Source organism: Dermochelys coriacea, chromosome 15 (genome assembly GCF_009764565.3).
Source record: "Dermochelys coriacea isolate rDerCor1 chromosome 15, rDerCor1.pri.v4, whole genome shotgun sequence".
Taxonomy (NCBI): Eukaryota; Metazoa; Chordata; order Testudines; family Dermochelyidae; genus Dermochelys; species Dermochelys coriacea.
The window spans coordinates 23351866-23375300 of record NC_050082.1 but is presented as its reverse complement, the minus strand read 5'-3'; the positions used below and the strand labels follow the sequence as shown (position 1 = coordinate 23375300).

Below are 23435 nucleotides of genomic sequence, written 5' to 3'. Positions count from 1 at the left end.
GGCTGCAGTGATTTAAGATGTCCTGAATGCTGGAATGGAAAAGAACTTACTCATTTTTATATAGAGATCTTAAAAAAATTAGTCACAGGATTTGGCGATGGCCTGGGTATTAGGAAAGAATAGAAGAAAGGAGTCAAAAATGATCTTCATGCATCTGTCAATCTCTGGTATTTCTAAGATGCCTGTTATCATGCAGTCTAAGTCCTCAATCAGAAAAATTGACGTTTACTTCCCATCTGAAGGCATCAAACAGGAACTAAATGGTTGTAGCATTTCTTGCTCTGTCAACCTTTGACAATGTGATGGTGATTGTTTATACCTAGGGATCTTGCAAAGAGGAGGCTCATGATGATCATACTTAAAATATTTATTCTGTATAGCTCAGTGCTTTACAAAGGTGGGCAATATTTTTCATTTACAGATGGTGACACATACATCCTGAGGTCGAGGTCAAAGTTTTCAAAAGTGATTAGTAAATGGGGGTGCCTCAGATGTGGGGTGCCCAGCTTGAAACAACTGGGACCTGACTTTCAGGGGTGCTGAGCAGTCAACTCCATTTGAAGCCATTGAGGAGTGAATGCTCCCTGATGGTGACCTTTGTGGTAGGGAATAGCAATAGTTTATTAACAAGTGGAACATTGTGTTCTTTGTGAGGGCCTGTTGATGTATCGTTCTCAGATGGCTTGACAAAAGAGTGGGCTACAAATACGTTCTGAATAAACGAATACACATTTTCCAGTTCATTAGTTAATGGGTTGTAAAGCAATCAGGTGAGCTGAAACCACCTGTTACTTATGCTGTATCAGCGCATGTGCGTTGCTGTAGTGCTTCTAGGGCAGATGCTCTAAACCAGTGGGAGAGATCTCTCCCATTGAGTTAATGACTCCAGTCCCTGTGAGTGGTGGTAGCTATGTTAGTGGGAGAAGTTCTCCAACTGACACAGTGCTGTCCCCACCGGGGTTTAGGTAGGTATAACATACGTCGTTTAGAGGGATGCTTAGTCACACACCAGAGTGACTTAAGTTATAAGGTCTAAGTTTCCATGTGGATCAGTCACTTCTCCTTGAAGTCATATTGGTGATACCCCTAGCAGGGAAATGGCTGTTTATCTTTTGGATGCCTCAAATTGTCCCTAATTAGACTTATTAATGTGGATCCATCATCAGTTTTACCCTTCCATTTATTCCACTTCATCCACTGACTTTCTAAGCTGATCGATATCCTCAGAAGTGTTTTTTAAAAATACTCCTCCTTTTTTGTAATTGTAGATAAGTACGCTAATATGCATTTTACTTTTAGCCAACTACAATGAGTTGTACCAGTGGTCTGTCGAGTCCTACTCTGATTTCTGGGCAGAATTTTGGAAGTTCAGTGAGATTGTCTTCTCTCATCTATATGATGAGGTAAGTCAGTGCTTGCTTAATTTTGGTGGTATTTAACCTGGAGTTAATAACAGTCATAGTCTTTGTAAAATTGGAGTAGGTAGAGGGATAGGGAAAGGGGGGTGGAAAATCAATTTTATGTAAGTACTTTTACTACCTAATGGACTGTTACTTAAGGATCACTCCCTAAACTAATTGTCATCTAATGTAACAGGAAAATAACTTATTTACATTAGAAGGACAAAGTCATAGGAGACTTCATCCAACTTGAAGCAACTCTTTGGTTAGCCCTCTTATTATCAGCAGAATACAAGCATGTATTCAGCCAGCTGTTTAAAACCAGGTGTCTGTCCTAGTGAATGGAGCATGGGACTATTCCTAGTGCCAGGTGGCTAGATACTAAGGGGAAGGCTGTGTTAGTTACTTAAACATCTATCCTGGTAGTTTACTGAGCTGTCGGAAGGTTGTACCTGTGCAGTGTTCAGCATGTAAAAGCATACAGGGACAGATATTGCCAGTGGGCCAGATTGTGCCATTAAAGCACTGGCCCACATTGGGGGCAGTCTGGACTCTTGCTGCTTCAGGAGAAGAATTGTGCTGCTGGAAACGCAATTGATCCCTGTCTCATTCTTAATTTACACAGTACAATCCATTAAGTGCAAGTGAAACATCTGATTGTTACTGCAAATTAGTTGTCTCTAAATGCTAGCATATTCACTTAGTTACAAGCATGAAAACGGGGGACATGACTGAGGCCTCTTTCAAACCTATGCTGCTAAATACATAGTTGGACAATACAGTGCTTCCTTATGAGCTTTGCTGTTGTAAAAGGACTTGGATGGTAAGTTCAGAGTTGCCTTTGGTCACATACGCATGCTGAGCACTTACAATCATAAAAACTTTCTTCTTTGGAAGAAGCTCTGTAGTTGAAATCTTATCAAGTTTTTGTAGAAGTCAGCTTTGTACTTGCCAAGAAGAATTTTCTCATTGCACTACCTCTAACATTCATATGATAGGACCCCAGGGCATAAATTGAAGCTTTAAAATGAGAACATTGTATGGTCATAAGAGAACATTTTAACTTGGAAAAATAACTAATATGTACCCTACATGTTAGCTTAAAGCAAAACACTGTAACCATTCAGGAAGCTTGAAGTGAAACTAAGCAGTTTTTTTTCCTGTCCCAAATGTTAGAGATACTCCTAAAGTGTGACTTATTGTAACATAATTTGGGAAAAATTGTGTGATGGGCACCTGAAATCTTCTTGGAACTACTGATTAGTTCAAGATGTGGCAGGGGATAAATGTTTCTATTGCACTTTTTTTTTTTTTTGGGTAACTCCGTTCTATTGTGGTTTTCCAATCTGTTAGGGGGGGTCTCAGATCCCTGGATGGGTGATCTTTGGTGTGGAGTTGCTTAATGAATAAATAACTCCCTTTGCAGACCTATGTGCAAATCATAGATGGTGCAAAAATTTACTACTTTGCATAGGGTCCTATTGTGCCTTAGTAGGGGAGATGAGGAGAGAGCACTACCTTTGCAAACTCGTCTTAACAGCCCCCAACTCTTTTGTGAGTGTGGCAATTAAGGCCCGGTCCACATATTGCATTGCATCAGTTTAACTAAATTTATTTAAACATAGCATAATTTAAAATACCCCACAGCTTCTTTTTTTTTTTTTTTTAGGAAAGTCCTAAATTTAACGTCTTTACTTCCATTTATCCCTTAAAAAAATGGAGTTAATACCTACCTTTTGTCAAGTACTCTGAGCTCTCAAGGTAATATCTAGCACTTCCTCTGGATTTCATAATTGGAGCTAGGGGTATTAGAGATTACATTGCTCCAGCCTCTTGCTGGCATGGCAATCAAGCTGTGCCTGCTTGCAAGTAGGACAGCACCCTGTTACTTGGGTACCAGGGTAGACTGTTCCTGTGAAGGAAACACTGCACTCTGTTTGAGATTAGTGGTACGTTTTTATTGAGCTCAGTGCAGGAGGGTAAACCAGGGCAAACAATTTAAATACAAGCTTGCCTTGCTATGTGTGTCCATATATCTTTTTTTTTTTTTTTAAATTGGAAGATGAGAGCAAAAAGCACGCTTGCCAGAAAGGCTTGGCTTGTGTACTATTCAAGAAGTCACAAACCAGTCGTAGTGACTAATGGGTTTAGTTTGAGGTTTGTGCATCTCTATCTTGAACTCAGGACTGGCAGATGGGAACGTCCGAGTTCTGATCTTGGCTCGGACACTGCTTCCACCTGTGGCAATTGGCAGGTCGCTAAACTTTCTGTGGCCAATGTTGCGGGACCTAGCCTGACTGTCCCTCTGTAAACTGAATAATGGTATTTGGCTATTAAAATGACATTCTCTAGCTAATGTCTGTAAAGTCCTCTGAAGATGAAGAGCTGCAGGTTTTCCTGTTTTCCAAGGATGTCTGATACTGTTCCTGCAGGTAGTTGACCCATCTAAGGGAATTGCAGATGTTCCAGAGTGGTTTAAAGGCAGTCGGCTCAACTATGCAGAAAACCTTCTGAAGCATAAGGAAAATGACAAAATTGCTCTCTATGCAGCGAGTAAGTATTTAGCTGTGACTTCCATTAGCCAGTAGCCCTGTGTTCTTCACTTGTGAGATATTGAGTTTGCCCAACTAAAATGGGCAGTGCTTTTTTTACATGTGCCCCATCACTGCCTGATAAACCTTGAGGTAAAGTAGGTTTTGGATGAAGGGGGTGGTGGACAGCAAATCAGCCAGCTCGGAAGCATCTGCCCAGGTCCCCTATCTTGAAGGACAGTGAGAAGATGGTCTGTGGTGGCAAGCAGCCAATTTTGGAAAATTCCCTATGGTGAAGTTGAGCTGGGTTAGTTGGGGTTATGCTGTCTTGTTTAACACTATCATCAATGCTTTCATTTAATCTGCCTTCCAGCGTCATTGGAATTTCCATGATAAATACTTGCTTTAAAATGGGGTCTTTCTGATACCTTAGATATGGTCAGAGATCTGGGGGGTTTAAAATCCTTTTTTGATATTACAGGAAGAAAAGGTCACATGGGGCGGGGGGGCTCTAAACTTCACTGTGCAAGAACATCAAAGTTCAGTTCCAATAAACTTTCCCCATTGTAATAAGATACATTTCAGGAAAATCAAGGTTTTAGGATGATGAATGGAATCCTCTATTAATGGATGTTTATTGCCCTGCTCATACACTTGAGGTTTAGTTGTGCTTTTTTAAAAAATGCTTTACAAACACTTGCTAACTTGCTGCTTTAAGTCTTCATACAATTTTCTTCTGTGTATATTCATGACTCGAACTGAGCTGAAATTCGAACATTATTTGCATTGGGCCTGAAGAGGCATGTCCAGAAAAGAGAACTTCTGGCACTTACTTGCATGATCTTTATTGCACATTAGCAGATTTTGTGTGTGTGTGTGGTCTCTCCTGTCTACAGCCTTTTTTACGAAATTGTCTCATTGTGGCTGCTCCCTCCATCCAGAAGTGCAGTGGTGGAACTGCTCTGGGGCTGCTACTGCAAACACACAAGCTGTGGTAACTGCTGTGCCACCATTTATCACTTCCTAACATAATTTGCACCCTTAAGAATCTGAATAAGTGTAAGTTATGCTATATAAGTCTTCAAATAAATGTATATGGATGCAGTATATCTCCTGTTTAGCAAAAAGATGCACCAAATTTAGTGTAAAGGCTATATCTGGTTTCAGAACAACGAGCTTTAATGGCTGCCAACCAATGAGTTTCCCTTTTTTTTTTTAAAAGGAAAATAACTGAAGTACAAATGCAAAACAAGATTAAAATTGATGATTTAAATCAAAGCAATTTGAATCCTGATTTAAATCCATTCAACCTTGCTTGCGTGTACCAAGATTAAGATCTTGGATATATACAGAACAACCTGAACAGTGCAGTTCACTTGTTTCCTTTCAAAAATCTAAACCTTCCCTGTACCTCCATGTATATTGGGTTTTTTGGTAACTTTTTGATATCTCCTACCCTAAGGATTTTTGTTACACACCTTGGAAGGAGAAACTCAGTAAGGAGCCACTACTCACCTTAAATTAGATTTATTCTGAGCTCTCCATGTAGCTTTAGCCAGGCCTAATCCTTCCCGTGAGGTCTGGCCCAGACAAATGCCCCTTTTAATTGCTTAATAATCAAAGACCTATGACCTGCAGCCTGAGCACTCCAGTTAGACAAAATATGATGTAAAATGTTAGGCTCCCTATTGGAATGGTAAAGAGTCTGTGTGGGATTCTTTTTCTCTTGAATATGGAGAACAGTTAAGTGGGGTTTTTTCCCTCCCTTTAGATGTATAAATAAAAACACAAGAGAGCCATCTGCAGTAGGTTACCCTAATGAAGAAGAAAAAGTATAAACAGATGCATTTTGTTTATTGGATTAATTAAAATGAAACTGAACATCTATATAAAATCTATACTGAGTCGAGAGAGAGTGAGTGGCAAAATCTGTAACCTGGTTCAGCTGCAACGAGAAGTGATCTGTTAAACTTCATTTCAATGACACTTTATGTAGCTTCAACCTTGAAAGATTGACTCATTAGATTTTTTTTTTAAAAGAGCATTAGAAACATTTTCTGTGTATTTAAAAGAAAATGCAGTTAGTTGCTTTTAAACACGCCCTCTGCAATGGCTGCAAGGCAAACAGTGAAAAGGTAAATTTGTGAAACTGGCTTAATTGACTCTCATTGTCTCAAGGAAAAGCTTAAAAGTAAGTTGAGGTAAATAGCTCCTAAAATTATTTCCGTTCTAATCTAAGGAATTATGAGTCAACTGTTTTGATGAATTAGTTGGGTTAACATATGATTATGTTGTCTCTTTTATGTAGAGATTAGGTTTGTTTGTTCCATTAGGTGTACCAGAGACTCATAGCTTTGTTTAGCTTAACCATGTGAGACAACATCAATAGGAGGAAACAATGTTTCCTGGTTCACAGGATATTTTCTAATGCATAGTTCTAAATCTGCACTGTTATTATTGATTCAGCATGGGCAAGTACTGTAAGAGTGCATGAATGCAGCGAGTATCAATACTCTTTCTGCAGAGTACTGAGTTGCATCTGCATCTTCATTCCAGACCCTTTCCTGTACTTAATCTTCTTAAGTAGTCTTATTTCAGTACATTTGTGAACTCCTTACTGCTGTGTCAGAATGGAGCTTAGGGAATCTGTTGGGTTCCAGCAATCATTGGTGGAGATCTTGTAGAAAGGTTGTGGGTATCTCAGACAGAAGATTAAATGCAACTTTTATAAACCTCTATCCCCTTCAGTGCAGACCTTTAATTTGGATTGCATCTTGGCTCTTGTAATATTTCAAACAATTGGTTACAAATGTTTGATGCCTACTACCCACTCCATGGGCAGCTAAACTTGCAGAGGAGGAACAGCAAAGCAAATATTATACTCTGCTAAAGGAACTCTGCTGACCGTAGCAGTCTGCTAGAATACAGACTGTAAGATTCAGCATCACTAGTGCAATTTACTTGCCACATTCCTTGACTTGTATATGTGTTGGGAATTCTGGACCTTGGAGACAGGGCAGGCCCTTTGTCAGTGGAAGACAGATTGGGGAGCCAAGAGAAGACAGTTTCAGAACTCTTAGACATTCACTTACTTTATTTAGCCAATTTATTAAGGCCTTATGTAACATCTAGTCTGGAGTATAAAAATTAAAACTCCCGATAGTTCTGTTCTTGAGGTGAACCTGGCCCAGATAAGTGTGTTTGCACTGGAGACATGCCAAGAAGAAAATTGCAGTATCTTCGAGATCCTAGAATGCTAGGAGTTCTAGAGTAGACCCTAATTGAGACATAAATAACAGGCTCATGCGTTTCTTTAGTCACCCAGTGACCGGCAAATTTAACCTTAACAAACAACTGATTTGTTTTGGGTTTTTTAGCTCTAATTAGAAAACTGGGCAGCAGTCCCTTTTTTCTAGATCAAAAAGGTATGGGGGAAAGCAATCCATGCTTTAAATTTTGAACAAATGCTCTCTGACTCTTGCCTATCTACAATCAGCAACTTTCATTTTCAGGAACAGAGGTACAGTCCTGCCCTGTAGGGAGTGAATCCCATCCATTAACACAGAGGTGTCATTATAAAGACAAGCTTTGCACAGGACAAGAATATTATTGAAGGGCTAGTGCTAACAACTGTCTGAGCTTTTTTTCCTCAAAATAGCATCTTTGTTTTTCTTTCCCCCAGGATGAATCCCTTGCAGTGGACTCTGGTTCTTAAATTGCAGTGTACCATTTCTAATTGACTTATGTTGTAAACCTTTTTCTTCAGAGGAAGGCAAAGAAGAAATCTCGAAAGTCACTTTTGAAGAGCTAAGACAAGATGTAGCTTTGTATGCTTCGGCCATGAGGAAAATGGGAGTGAAAATAGGAGACAGAGTTGTTGGTGAGTAATTTTGGGGCAGGATTGGAGGGGAAATATCCCTGAAGCAAACAAAGTGAGTTGTTTGGGGCTCCAGAAACACGCGCATAAGAGGAGCACATCAAAGAAAAGACCCTTGTGCCGGTGCATTTATATTGCTATGAAATATGCTTCTGGAGGGATGGAAGCTGGTTTAGCCTCAAGTTTTCCATCTCTGGAGGAAAAAGTAAATGATTTATTCATAACTTTGCCCAGAGATCTATTTCACAACTTAACCTCTGTGGAAGTCAAAAGTGAGCAAGATGTACACGGCCTACTGGTGATCCTGTTAGTAATGTCTGTGCAACAATATGAGGAGATGAATACTCTCATTGAATTCTCTGCTATCATATGTTTTTATTTTGTCTCTTTTTGTCTCACGAAGAACAAATGATATTGGCTAAATTCAAGCAAAGTGTAGGCAAGGGTTATGCAAGATTCTCCTGTTCAGCTCTGTCAACACACCTCATTGGTGACTTTTGCATTCAGTTTTCTCATCTTGTAGTATGTCTGAAATGTAGCATAGGTCTTTGGGGCATGGATCTCCTCTATCTCTGTCTGTGCATCAGATACTAATGGTATTTGCAAAAACGATGATGCACAGTCCCTTCATCTTTGAAGTTCTGGGTTCAGGTTCTCACTTGTGCATGCTGGTGGGCAGTGGAGCACATCTTAACCCTTGATATATTGTTATACCACCACTGCTCTCACTCCCAACCTGTAGATGTCTCTTGACTAGTATCTGTCAACTATGCTAAATTGTATGTTGGCTTTGGGGAGAAAAATGTAATGAAACTCACTCACTTATGACTTAAATGAGAACTCAAATCCAGATTTTCAAAGATGAAAAGATTGTGAATCATTTATTTAAATTACACTAATGGTACTTCCAGAATCCACAAATGGAAGTAGATGAAATCCATGCCACAGAGACCTTTACTCTAAGTGGAACATATACTGTGCTATATAGAGCAGATAAGTAGACCTTCAACTGATATTAGCCTCTGGTTTGGTTTGATGAAAGGGAAGGACGCTTGTTAAATAATACACAATGAAGTCCTGAGGCTCTTACTTGGATGAAATGCCTGTCAGTCAGTGGAGCTTGGTCTGATTAAGGATTGCCTCAGATTTTATCCTGCTGGCGTCAGGTTCGTTACTGGCTAAGAAAAACAACTTTTAAATCTGAAACCAAGTGTTGAGTGACACTAATAGGTGGAGGAAAGTTCAGATTTTAGCACTTGCATCTATTGGATTCCAGTTCTACCTCTTACTTGGGGCATGGTATATTTAACAAGTGCAAGTCATATCTGAATGAAGTTCAGACTTGCTACTGATTATTCACGCCCTAGCAAACTGTCAAATCACTACAAGTAACAGGAACTGAAGGCATTTGGAAATCAGCCTGAGTCACATAATAGTCCAATTCCTTTTTCAGATAATCTTTGTCTGATTGCTTGTAATTGTGGACTAGACTGAGCAAATTTGTGCTGACTTTGAGCACCAGCTATTCTGAAATGAAGTTTCCCCGGTATGCACAGAAGGAAGTGTGCAGACACTAGTTTGTAGACAATACTTCATGGAGAGAGGGAAACAAGCAACATACCTTGTTTTCTATTGTAAAGTTGTGACATCATTTTTTTTTTAAACACAGAACATCTCTGCAAGCAGATGTTCTCTAAACTGTATGCCGAAGTGGTGCAAACTGTGTTAAATATTCATCTGCATCTAGAGGGCTCTCCTGTGTGGGGAGTGTGGAATCTCATGTGTATGCCACGAAAGTGAGATTCATGTTCGTAGCAAAAAAATATTGCTGAAGGGAGGCATTGGAAGGGTGGGGGGAGAAATTCAGAAGGGGGGAACACGGGCACGTTTTCAGAAGCTGCAAAACTTAGCATAGGGCATGTGGAGGGATTGCAGCACGTTTCTAGCCTTCAGGCGCGAGTACTGGCCCTGGTCGATCTTCATTACAGCTCCATTGCCTGCCTGTGGCTAAGTTAATTCCATCCTACTCACCTCTGCTTAATTCCTCCCTAAAAGTGCATTATTTGGGTGTTGTGCATTGATGGTGAATTCTGCTAAATTGAGTGTCTTAAACTCTGGGATGAAATAACTTCTCACTAGACTGTAAAAGTTTAAAATAAGCATCAAGAACGAGCTGCAAGCATTAGAGTCCCAATCCTGCTATCCTAACAAGAGACTATTCCCGTTGGCTTCATTGGGTGGCTTGACTCTTAAGAACCACAAGAAGAGGTATAAATTGGAATTTCTTGTCTTGTTGTATTACTACTACCAAAACACACAGCTTAAATTGAAAATTTTAGGGAGAAATACTTGTGATATAGAAAAATGTTTAATTTCAAAGCACTTATCTTTCTGGGTTTGTGATCTGTTTAATATGTATCTGACGCACCATAGCGATGCACTTCATCTACATGTTTTATTCCTTTCTCTTCATAACCCCTCCCCCTCCCCCCCACCGCCAATAGCCTTTTAAATGATTTCTCAGGCTAATCATTCCAGCTTATATTGGTCTTCAAAATGAGTACAAAGGGAGCGTCTCTTCCGTTGTGGCTACACTTTTAATGTTAGGATCTCCAAGGCACCAAAAGAAACGTTTCTCTAAGATTTTATGTAAAACGCTAACACGGGTTCCTATCTCAAGAACAGCTATTTTAAGAGAACCTACATAGGAGTCATAGTATCATACATGCTTCCATATTGCAACTCTAAGGAAAACTGCCTTTTTAGTGATGTATGAGCTGACTTTTCAAGCCCTGATAGCCTAGGAGTTCATGTCTTATCTTTAATTTTGTGGGTCTTACTACATTTCCTGCTTTTTTAAAATGTCTCATTCAAAATACTAAGATCACTTGGATTCAGGTCTCACAAGCTAAGTAGGGATGGCCTGGCTCAGAGCTCTTATGAGACACCTTCAAAGAGACCCCAGTGTACTGAAGGAAGTGATAGTGATGCACCTGAATACAGTCTTCTGAGTTAGTATTGAGCCCCGGGGCCTGCTGTAGTGTTCAGGTGCGCTGTTCGAGGTACTATCTCTTCGCTGAAATGAGGTCCTGATCTGGGTTTTCACAGGAGTAGGGAAGTTAACTCTTTTTTGGCTTGGTCAAATTCCAGTCGGTTTTTATAAGTCCTGGAAAGCATCTTTCTGTTTGATAGATAAACGTGTGGAGGGGAGAGTGAGATGTCGGGTGATATTTAAAACCACATGTACTCTATTACCACCTTCCTTATCAACTTGGACCTTTGTTTGCCTAATCCCAGCAACTTACAAATTATTCCTCTTCCTGCCCTAAAACTATCTTGGGTAGTGTTCTGTGTTAAACAGCTGCCACCTACCACTCTAGAGAGCCATCTGTATGCGCTTTCATCCTAGACCAAGCTCTCAAACCAGAGAAGATGTATTATCCTATTAAGATGTGCTGTGCTACTGACACCTGCTCTCTTTATGATGTACAAAAGCAACATCAAAAAACTCATTATTTTTCTGCTTTTTATATTAGAAAAGTAAGTCCTGACTTGCGCCTTTCTCTCTTCCCTTCCCTTCCCTTCCCTTCCCTTCCCTCCCTGCCCTTGAGGTTTTTGGCAATCTTTGGAGGGCCTGAATTGTGACATCACTGCTGGAGGCTGAAACGAAGGTGACAGCTGTCCAAATCCTTAGTACTGCAGAAGGAGGTGAGGGAGTGTTGAGTATTAGGCTAGGAAAGCTTCAGCTCAGACTTCCACACCCACATGCAATACCACAGTCCAGGGCCTCCCAAAGAGTGCCACCTTCCTCCAGGACCTAACCTGTTTTGAACATAAAAATAGTACTTAGAAAACCTTTTGTTTGGCATGGGAGCTTTGTACACTTTACAACAGCAGTAATAGGCATATTCCCCCCCCCCATTTTGTGAGTTATTGCTTCAAATGGGCAGATGCTGTTTTAACTGAGTGAGCATTGCCTGACCTTTCCAGTCACCCTACTGTGATTTGGATGCTTTCCCTGTCATTCTGGCCCAAAAAGCCCTCTTGATCTGCAACCACAGTAGCAGGATCTTGGGCTGTTAGAACCTTAATTCCATGGAAGCCTAATCTATAAGGGAAAGCAACCAGCTCATCCAGTTGACATCCCTTGTGAATGTTTTACTCTTGCCTTGTTGTCTCTTGGGCAACAAACTCTTCATGATAGGTATCATGTCCTCTGTTTTAAGTGCAATGAACACTTGCATCAGTACAACCATAAAGATGAAGGTAGGTGAACAAGGCAGCACTGTTGGGGCTTTCTCTTTCAGCTTGATCTCTTCTCCTTGGTCTTCAGCTTCTTATTGCCAGGTGTACTTAAAAGCTTAGCAGCTGTGAGGAAGAGAGATTTAGCAGCAAGCATTCAAAAGCTGTGGCAGCATCTACATTTTCTGTTTAGGGATGTCTTGCAGGTCTACCTAGATCTTAGAGGGGGGTGTGGCAGGTGCCGAAACACCTGTAGCCTTAAAATAAACTGCGGGTCCCCTTGGTGTAATTTGAATGAGCCAGTCTTGAGGTACCCCATATCCCTCCCTCACCTCAGTGCCACTGCTAATGTAGAGCTGGAAAAACAGTCCTCGCTGGCAAATAACTGACGGATATCAGGATAAAATAAGCTCTGATTTCTTTCTTTTCTCCTCTGGATAGTTTACTCTACCTGTGCTCCCGTAACCGGTATTGTCTTATCGGCTGACAAAACATTTCATTGTATTGTTTAAAGCTAGTACTTAAGCTACTAGGGCTAATGTGGTTTTAAAGCTAGCTTTCTAAGAGGATTGGCGGGTTACTAATAGTCTTTTGGGTTGTAGTAATATTAGCCAGGAGGCAATCTTAAAATCCAAGCAGGAGTATGAAACGTTGTGTTAAGGTTAAAAGCTGATATGGGCTCTGGCCTTGAATTATCCCCTTTCTTTTACCAGGCATTTAGGAGTAGGGAAGGAGCTGCCTTGAGGATTTTTCAGCCTTGAGCTTGCTGCTTTCCTTGTGTTGTACAGTCTGATGGCTTAAAGTAAACCTTGGCCTGAACGCCAAAGTCTTTCCTTTTCTGAGTGACCAGTGATGTTTGGATGCCTCAGTTTCTGGTTGCCCAGCTTCCTGCTGCAAAGGAGCTTGATTTCTCTTTCGGAGTTGGGTGCTCAGCTTTTTCTGAAATTAGGGCCCCTTGTCATAGTTGCAAATTGGGCATCCAAACTCTCTGGCTACTTCTGGAAACTTTGGCCTACAACTTTTAGCAGGACTGACTTCAGCATTGTAATGTCACTACGTATTTAAACTTAAAACCTCAGCAAACACCAGCTCGGGTAAATAGGGACTCATGGGAAATGCAAAGACCTGACAGTTCTATGTCTTGAACCTATTTTTAACCCAAACAGCAACATTCTCATTTTTAAGTAGCCTGTAGTATTAAGGTCTGATGTGTCCTGTCAGAGTGGGTGTCATAGGTTAAATTACTTTGATGTAGCTTGTGCTTAGAGCCCCATGTAAATCATGATTTAGGAAAGAAAGTTCCCAATGGTGTAAATGGTGAAGTACTGAATTTTGCAAAGTTTGCACTGAATGCATTTTACAGGTAAATGTAGTAAATTTCAAGGGCAGAATGACTTTTAAAAGTAGCTTGTAAAAGTCATTGCATCCTTGAAATGGACTAAAGTCACCTTTCGTATTTGAAGACTTTGTAGACACTTTCCTTTTTAAAATGCATTTTAAAAAAAAAACATAGGGTGGGGCACTTTTACTGTTTCCATGCCCTCTGTGAAGTTGATTTACAATGGGTACTACTCATGCTGCCTTTTTGTTTTCATAGAAGCTGCACACTAGTTGTGTAAGATGTGTACTTCCTGAGCCAGCAGTGAGTTCAGCTGATTGCAGATTGAGCCCTCTTGTTCCCAGTACCTAGTCCCCGGTTTCTATCCATGTGGGCAGAACTGGTTGGTTTAAATAAATATCACTCATGTCTGGGTTCTACCATGTGAAAAGTGCCACTTTACCAGGTGTAGCTGGGTTTGTCAGTTCTCCTGCCACTTGGATCTCTGTGTGAGAAGACCTCCGAAGCTCATTGCACCATGTGGACGAACTCCAGTATCTGGGACAACATGGGATAGCTTGCATGGGAGCTCGATGAATTTATGAAAGGGATTATATAACACAGTTGCCTGAGATATTGTCACAGGGGATTGGACTTGATGACCCAGGCTGTACCTGCCAGTTGTGTTTTCTCTAGTTTCTTAGGCTTTCCCAGAGGACATTGAGTATGGTTTTACAGTGTGGGAAATGAGGCGAAAACTAATGCTGTTGCTTATGCTGAGCTTTGTTTGTGGTCAGTGTCAGGAGAGCTTGTCCAAATCTGCTTGCATGTAACAGTTTTGTGTAGTGCAGATGCAGGAAAAAGGGATGTTTAGTCTGAAATTTCCCCTTGGATGTTCAGGATGGATCTGTTGAGGAGATGGACAGGCACTCTTTCTGTGGTCTTGGTTTCAGAACACTGTTCTAACCTGTAAATGGTTGGCGTGACAAGGGTAACTAATAGTTTACTCCCATCAAAATCAACAGGAGTTGGGGCCTTTGTGAATTTAGCCCTAAAGTGATAGTAAAAAGGGCACTTTCTCACTCAACAGATCAGGTCATTGTTCTTTTAGCCTTACAGGACCAACACAGCAGAGAGCGCACACTTGATACTGTTCCTTTTTTGGGTATCAGTAAAAGCTCTTACCAGATCTGTCACTTACACCTGTCCAAACGTACTGAAAGCACTGGGGGATTCCAAGGATATTCCTGAGAGCATGATTTGAAAGCGGTAAGTTGCCCATGTGTGGATAAGGGTTTAATTTGCCCTGCAGAATCTGACCAGTGGTGATGTGAGAAGAGCAGAAACCAGGCTGTTTTTCAAGTGCTTGCTCATGTTAATTCCATTCTAAGTGTGCGTGCCCCTCTGTACAGTCAGAGATTTTTGCCTTAGTGGCATCTATGAGGCTGGCTGTGGCACCCCCTAGAGTGCTGCGCTCATGCCATAGTATATCGGGCGCCACTGGCCCTGAGCCTCCTCAATTCTTTCTTTCCACCATGGTGGTCAGTTGGAGCACCTCTGTCCCTTGCTTCGCAAGCCTGCCAGCGATTTCTTTCTCTGCCTTAAAGGAGTACTTGTGGCACCTTAGAGACTAACAAATTTATTAGAGCATAAGCTTTCGTGAGCTACGGTGCCACAAGTACTCCTTTTCTTTTTGCGAATACAGACTAACACGGCTGCTACTCTGAAACCTTTCTCTGCCTTGTGCTTCTAGTTGTAAATAGTTCTATTGTTTGTTAGTAATTAAGTAGCTGTTAAGTGTTCAGTTAGTTACGGTCCCAGCAGGGACTTTGCTGCCCCTGTCTCTGGGTTTTAAGCCCTGCTCCACATGTAACTGTCTATGCCTGTTAGTGACCTGCCTGTCTGCAGTGCCTCTGGGGATCCCGCTGAAGGAGCATTCACATCTGTAAGAACTTTCCTCAGAGGGAACATGACTCAGGGCCCTCCTGATGCAGGCTGCCCTGTTGCATGTAGCCAAATTGTGAAGTTGCTTTAAGGAAGGTTTGGGCCAGGGAAGGAGAGGGTGCAGCAGATTTCTAACTTTTTAAAAAGTAGTCCATGCTCTGAAATGTGAGAACCTTTGGAAAACAGGAACATTGAGCCTTGTCCCACAAACTCTGATCCCAAAGGAATGAGCATGAGTTTACTAAATGAGCCTTATGCCTTTGGGCGTGTGACTTGTAATATGAGAGATCAAAGTCAAACATGGTAGAAACAATGCAAACTTTATGTAGGTCGGTGTGAAGAAATACCACCTTGATGTATGCCGAGAGACTTCTATTGACAGTCCTGTATTTCTTCCAGAACTCCCTGTGTCAGGGCATGTCAGACCTATCTAATCTCTGATCAGGCACTGGATGTGGTGATCCATGACTAATGGTCCATAAATTAGTGGTGATTGGTCAGCTCTATTTAACATGGCACACTCCAGTGATATGAAGGGTGATGCAGAAATAGCTCAGTCCACTTCAGAAACCCTCCCCTAGCCCCCACAAACAAATTTAAGGAGCTACTTGTTCCCAGTGTGCAAGCAGTAAAGTGCATCCCCATAGACTGGCTAACAAAGAAACCAACCCAGTGTGTGCATAGAAACCAATAACCTCTGTGTTGAGGTTGTGTGGTGTGTGGTTTTTTTCCCCCCCTTTTTTTTTAAAAAAAAAAAAAAAAAAAAAAAGGCAGCTTTAGGGCCTTGTTTTCAGAAATACTCATCAGAGCGGCGAGTGTCGTCGTCTGTGTTTTGGAAAGTTCCTAACAGGTGGTGGGATACAATGGTACAACTTACTGCATTGTAACTTGTACCCATTAAAATCCATGGGAGCTGCAGGTACTTGGCATCTTTGGAAGCCAGGCCCCTGGTCCTTTAAAGAGCCCATGCATATATTTATAAAAATGCTCAATTTTAAACTTTAGGGTACCTAATAAAACACCTATTCTGTATTTGGGCATTGTTGCTTGCTTACTTGAATGTTGTTTAGGTCCTTAAAACTGATAAGTACCAAATCCATGTTTGGGCACCCTAACTTAATGTCATTTGAATCATCAGGTTTGAACCCACACCTCAATCTCTCAATTGACTTTGATGGGGGCAGGATCAGCCTATTGAAAATCTACCTCTCCTGACTCTTCCTCTTGTCAGAATATCTGACAGAGAGGATCTTTGTGTACTTAAATCTCAAAATCATGCTGCAGGCTGATGATGATGCTGTATTTCAGATTTGCAAAGCTAATGCATTTTGAATGCAAAGTGAAAACATATTGGCTACATTCCTGCTTGAAAAGTGTGTGTGTCTGTGTATACAGGTTATATCACTTTAGGATCTACTGTATATACCCTGCAGTATTGCTGACCCCAAATGTTCAAAAATCGTGTCAGGCTCACAAAAACTCATGAGATTGGCTTTAAAATTATGAAATTATATAAAAATTATAGATTTTTTTGGGGGGGGGGGTTGAGCCTTTAGGCAGGGAATCAGTCAGCTCAGCTGGGAGCAGCCTGGGGCAAAACCATCTCCCTGCAGCCAGGGAATAACCTGGGGTGGTGGGGATGGGAAGGTCCCTCTTACCTTCCCTCCAAGTGGTGCACTCCCTGGGAGCAGGTGGCTGGGTCCCAGGAAGGGGTGTCTTGGGCAGGCTTGGGTCTTTGTACTGGGAGAGTCTCCTGCAGACCAGCAGGAATGTTACTTCTCAATATTAACCTCTCCCGGCTGCAACCAGGGTTCTGGGGACCCCAGCAGCAGCCATGGGGCTTGGGGATCTTGCAAGGAGCGTGGACTCCCCAAAGTGACCCTGAGTTACTTCAATGAGTGCAATTCATTTCCTCCTTCCATTGGGACAGAGTGACCCCAGTGATCACTGAGTCGCATCCCAGCACCTCCTTGGTCCTAGCTATCCTGTGCCTGACTCTTGGGGGTTCCATGTTTCCTGGGCACAGGGCTGACTGGCTTCCTTGCGGGGGCCAGGGCTCTCGCTGTCAGCCCCAGGTGACTGGTACTTCTGTTGGCCCTGAGGCTGCCTGACTGCTGGGGCTGACGAACAGCGGGAACTCGCACAGGATTTTTTTTTTTTTTAAATATTTGACATTTGAGAGTTCTCTTGCAAGATCATATGTCAGGCTTAATTTTACTTGCAAATTGTGTCAATTGCAAGGAATTCCCGAGAGTTGGCATGTCTGCCCCGACGCTCATGTTGATTAAGATTAAGGGCATGGAGCCAGAAATAAGTCATCTGATCTTGACAGGAGATGAGCTGTGTCATTTCTGCTCATGTATGCAATGTAACGTTGCCTCTGGCCAGATAGCTTTTGCACAAAGCTGGTTAGGCTATCTACACAGGGATTATTTCTCCCTCCTTCCTCCTGCCCTGGCATGGTTGTGGGGAGAGCTGCTGTTAACTGAATTTGCCTTACAGTTGGATACTAGGCATTTCATAATCTCTCCTTCTAAACGAACTTTTTTTCCAGTACTTCTAAGTGTCTAGTAGCTTTTTGGTAATGGGTAGTCCTATATCTTCAGTTCACATTTGCCCTGGCCATTAAATTGCTCTTCTCTTTTCACATTCCCCTGCAAATCTTCAGCTCCCTCCCCCCTGAGATTTTGATTGATAAACAAGATCTGGATCTTTGTGACTGCACTGTAAATTGAGAGGCCCTCAAATATGGAGTAACTCTTTGTCAGTGCAGTTACAATGAACATTCCCCAGTGTCTGTGATCAGACTCTGGCCCCTTAAAATGGGGAAATGGCATCTGGCAGTAGAAACTTGCAGGTGCAGTTATGTTTCTGATGAGAGATTTTATTTTGTTGTTTGCACATCTGTATAAACTGACTACAGTAAAGGTTGGGTTTGCTTTAAGATCTACACATTCCAAGTCTCTCCCTTCTTTAACTATTGATATCCTGTTTGTAGGTTATTTGCCCAATGGTATTCACGCAGTGGAAGCAATGCTGGCTACTGCAAGTATTGGTGCTGTTTGGAGTTCAACTTCGCCTGACTTTGGAATTAACGTAAGTAATCTCAGTATTGCCCATTCCAGGGAAGTGATAATCATGAGCTGCCTAGTGCAGATGGTGGTTAGATCTGGGATGTACCTATTTAGAGTTGTTGACTGAAGATGTACATGTTCCATTTGTTCACTGCTTCTGCCATCTTGTGGCAAAATCCCAGAAAACTAGATTTCCTTCCAAATTTGAGAAAGGAAACTGTTCAGGCTGAAACTTTTCAAACTGCCATGGAATCCAGAAGCCCAACTTCCATTAATTTAAACAAAAACTAGGTGCTCAAGTCCATGAGAAGGTTTTGAAAGTCTTAGCTTTCAATTGCTCTTTTCCAAATCAAGCCTGGATTGGTAGTGTGCAATAGTTGTTGCTGTCTGACTACTTGTTTGCCATGTTACATGAATTGGTGCTGAGCTCACTCCATAGAGGATAGATCACAAAAAGCACCATCCGTTAATACCGAGGTGGCACCCTTAGATTCATAGATACTAAGGTCAGAAGGGACCATTATGATCTAGTCTGATCTCCTGCATAACGCAGGCCACAGAATCTTGCCCACTGACTCCTGTGAAAAACCTCTCACCTATGTCTGAGCTATTGAAGTCCTCAAATAGTGGCTTAAAGACTTCAAGGAGCAGAGCATCCTCCGGCAGGTGACCCATGCCCCATGCTACCGAGGAAGGCGAAAACCCTCCAGGGCCTCTTCCAATCTGCCCTGGAGGAAAATTCCTTCCTGACGCCAAATATGGCGATCAGCTAAACCCTGAGCATATGGGCAAGATTCACCAGCCAAATACACAAGAAAGAATTTTCTGTAGTAACTCAGAACCCACTCCATCTAACATCCCATCACAGGCCTTGTTGACAGAGGCCAAGGATTGATTAGGCCATGGAAACTGACAGTCTTCCTGGTGTCAAGGTGGCCTCTCGGGAATATGACTCCAGCACATCAACATTGTAAGAATATACTGTGTATGGTATGAGACCCCTTCCTGGCCTCATCTCTCAATCAATGTATGCCCTGAAACATGAAGAACAATAGCCCTTATGCTAGCTAGGGTAGTTTACAACTGCAGAAGCTATTCCTATTCATAGATCTAATCCTCTGTTTTTGAATTATACTGAGCTATTTGCCTACAATATTCACTGTCACAGGATGGTTTTGCAAGTCCTTGTATGACAAAAGAAAAACCAGTATCTACTTCCTTACTTTTTTTTTTTTTGGCTTTACTTTTATCCTGTTATCGTAGAATCATAGAAGATTAGGGTTAGACGAGACCTCTGGAAGTCATATAGTCCAACCCCCTGTTCAAAGCAGGACCAACCCCAACTGAATCATCCCAGCCAGGGCTTTGTCAAGCCAGGCCGTAAATCCTCCAAGGATGGAGATTCCACCACCTCCCTAGGTGCTTCACCACCCTCCTAGTGAAATGTTTTTCCTAATATCCAACCTAGGTCTTCCCCACTGCAACTTGAGACCACTGCTCCTTGTTCTGTCATCTGCCACCACTGAGAGCAGCCTAGCTCCATCCTCTTTGGAACCCCCCTTCAGATAGTTGAAGGCTTCTATCAAATCCCCCCCCCCCACTCTTCTCTTCCCAGAGGCTTCCTAATTAGCTGCAGGTTGGGACCAAGATCCATGAATCCAAATGCCAAAAAAACCCACTGGCCCTCCTCTTGGGAGAAAGAAGGAACACTTTTTGGTAGATGGTCCTCCCCATATCAGAGCTGCTCATCTTCCAGAGGGCTGACCTTTGAGCATTAGTATTAAGGATTTTGGAGTTAAATAGCAAGACTGGTGTTCAAAGTCACGTACAGAACTTTAGCTTTAAACGATCAAGGATGTTGCATGGCGATCCCACGTCTAGAAGAAGCAACGAGAGAATGTAGCCAGGATTGCAATGATCTTCATGTGCCTGCCAAACAGAAACTAGTGCCATCAAGTGTCATTGCAGAGGACAGAAGTCAGGCCAAGACTTCTCACACATCTCCTTTGGGAGGTGCTCTGAAAGCTAACAAGCAGCCAGTTTCTAACCACAGCTGCCTTCGCTTCTGTGCCACAGCAGAATTCTGTGGCTTTCTAGTGCTAAGTGCTATATCTTGTACATGAGGTAGTATGCAGCATGCACTCTGCCTCATGTTGGTAAATGGCTTGATGATCTTTGGCTGGAAGGAGCTGAATGAATGTGAAATATTACCTGGGATAGGATAACTAAGACACTCCCCTTTGTTGTGCTGGGCCCTTTCTCCCCTTATTTTGCACACCAGCTGCTTAGTTTCACTTCCTTTTTCCATCCGATTGAGGAATGTCTCGGGCAGTACACAACTTGCTTGTGACCTCTCCAGGAGTTTGCAGTTAATACTTTGTCATTCTCTTGTGCTCTTCCTCTGACAAGCTTTAGAGGCCTTGTTGAATTAAGCCTCAGGACACCCCTTTGAGATGAGTCTCAACCCCATTTTACCGGTGAGGAAACTGAGGCACAGAGATCAAGGGACTTGCCCAAGGTTGCATAGGAAGCCTGCTGCAGAGTCAGTATTAGAACCCACATCTCCTGCTTCGCTCTGGTGCTTTAACACTGCCTTAATGAGCCCTGCAAATCGGTGGATAACTGCATCCACAGATGCAGATATCTGCTGACCATTTTTGCGGATATGGATCAGATACAACTGCGCAGGGCTCTAGTGGCCAGCATCATCCAGCTCAAGCAGCCCAGGGGGCGCAGAGCGCTTGGGGCCAGTGGCTGGGGCTCGGTAGCAGGTTGGAGTCAGGGCCGTCCAGTTGCTGCTCACTGCGCCGCTTCCTGTCCAGCAGCTCAGGCCCCTCGGGCAGTTCTAGCAGTGCCAGCATCCCCACCGTGGTTCAGCCCGGCAGCACTGGTTGTCCCAGTCCTGGGTCTGGCCCGTTTGGCTCCTGGGCAGCAGGACCAGTCTGCAGCCATGGGGATTGGAACAGGCGGTGCCTCACCCCTCTGCCCCACTGGTGCAACACGTGCCACTGCCACTGTGTGCCCTCACTTGTGAGCCCCCGTCATAGTTATAGTCGCTAATCTAATTCATCTTTAGCCTGGGCTGCATCTCTGAATACCAGGCTGGCTTTCCAGTAACATAGAAGGCACTTTTGAATTTTGAGGTACAGAGCCATGTTGAGTCACTGTGGATAAGCTTGTGTTTGCAACTGCCTATCACTTCATCACAAGTCCCTGACAGGTAATATAGTAGGGGCTCTCATATATAAAATGGTATTGTAAGTATTCAGTTTTTGGGTGGAATCTGTCTCTTTGCAGAATGAAACTGCTGCATAGAAAACATTAAAATGACATCACAGTTCTCACTTAGCACCTTTTGAGCAAGTTGTGACCTTCATTTTCTTATCCACTTGAAGGCATAAACTGTATCTTATGGGGTTGGAAACTCTCTAGCACATCATGAGCAGTACTAGATACAAACCACAATGGTAATACAGGAGTATTGAATCCCTGTTCATTCTTACAGGACTTTTAGATTGAAAGTGTTATGAAGCAGGGACTGTTGCTTGTTATATTTGTATTGTAGAAACCATAATGGGGACCAACGGGGCTAAGTGATTTAGATGTTACCGCAATATAAATGGTTAGTAATCATAGAACTGGAAGGGACCTCAAGAGGTCATCTAGTCCAGTCTCCTGCACTCATGGCAGGACTAAGTATTATCTAGACCATTCCTGATAGGTGTCCAACCTACTCTTAAAAATCCCCAATGATGAGATTCCACAACCTCCCTAGGCAATTTATTCCAGTGCTTAACCACTCTGACAGGAAGCTTTTCCTGATGTCCAACCTAAACTGGCCTTGCTACAATTTAAGCCCATTGCTCCTTGTCCTATCCTCAGATTAAGAACAATTTTTCTCCCTTCTCCTTGTAACAATCTTTTTTGTGTACTTGAAAACTTATGTCCCCTCTGTCTTCTCTTCTCCAGACTAAACAAACCCAATTTTTTCTATCTTCCTCCATAGGTCATGTTTTCTAGACCATGAATCATTTTTGTTGCTCTTCTCTGGGCTTTCTCCAACTTGTCCACATCTTCCCTGAAATGTGGCACCCAGAACTGGACACGATACTCGGAGCACGGAGTAGAGCAGAAGAATTACTTCTCATGTCTTGCTTACAGTACTCCTGCTAATACATCGCAGAATGATGTTTGCTTTTTTGCAACAGCGTTACACTGTTGACTCATATTTTAGCTTGTGATCCACTCTGACCCCCAGATTCCTTTCTACAGTACTCCTTCATAGGCAGTCATTTCCGTTTTTGTTGTGTGCAACTGATTGTTCCTTCCTAAGTGGAGTACTTTGCATTTGTCCTAATTGAATTTCATCCTATTTACTTCAAACCATTTCTCCAGTTTGTCCAGATTTTGAATTTTAATCCTATCCTCCAAAGTACTTGCAACCCCTCCCAGCTTGGTATAGTCTGCAAACCTTATAAGTGTACTCTCTGTGCCATTATCTAAATCACTGAAGATATTGAACAGAACCAGACGCAGAATAGCCATCTGCAGAGCCTCAAAAGTATCAAACTGTCATAGTGCCCAATAGGGACTAGAGGGCACCATAATTCAATTTTCTTGCACAAAATATTTTTTTAGCAATACAATGATTTAAAAAAAAAAACCTCTACACCTTGTAATGACCATTTGTAGAACAGATATTTTCTGCTTGGTCTGAAAATGATAGTGAAGTATTTTCTTTGCAGTGTGATTTGATCTTTCATCTGGGGAAGTGTTCATTTTACTTGTTCTACAATGTACAAATGTTTCTCTCCATGCTGATGGGCTATTTTCAGTGCCCAGTTAAGTTTTTGTGATAGCATTTTTTAACCAGGCTTAGCCTTGGGATATATGTACCATCAATATCGCTTACGCTCCTTCTGTTAGTCAAAGGTTGGGTTGGCTCAAATTCAAATCCAAGTCTGTGGCCTTTTGATAGTCGGAAATAGCAATATCCGTTTCCACCCAAAGGGTAGATCTTTCTCCTTCCATGTGTTAATGGAATTACAT

The 23435-nt window shown here is 42.2% G+C and overlaps 1 protein-coding gene across 1 annotated transcript in view; it reads left to right on the top strand.

Annotated features, from left to right (window-relative positions):
* Positions 1–23435, top strand: part of AACS (acetoacetyl-CoA synthetase) — a 59303-nt gene that overhangs the window by 2202 nt on the left and 33666 nt on the right. The window contains exons 2-5 of the mRNA XM_038373595.2: positions 1300–1403; positions 3833–3953; positions 7698–7811; positions 18311–18408. Coding sequence (XP_038229523.1) covers positions 1300–1403; positions 3833–3953; positions 7698–7811; positions 18311–18408 — 437 coding nt within the window. The remainder of the gene's footprint in view (positions 1–1299; positions 1404–3832; positions 3954–7697; positions 7812–18310; positions 18409–23435) is intronic.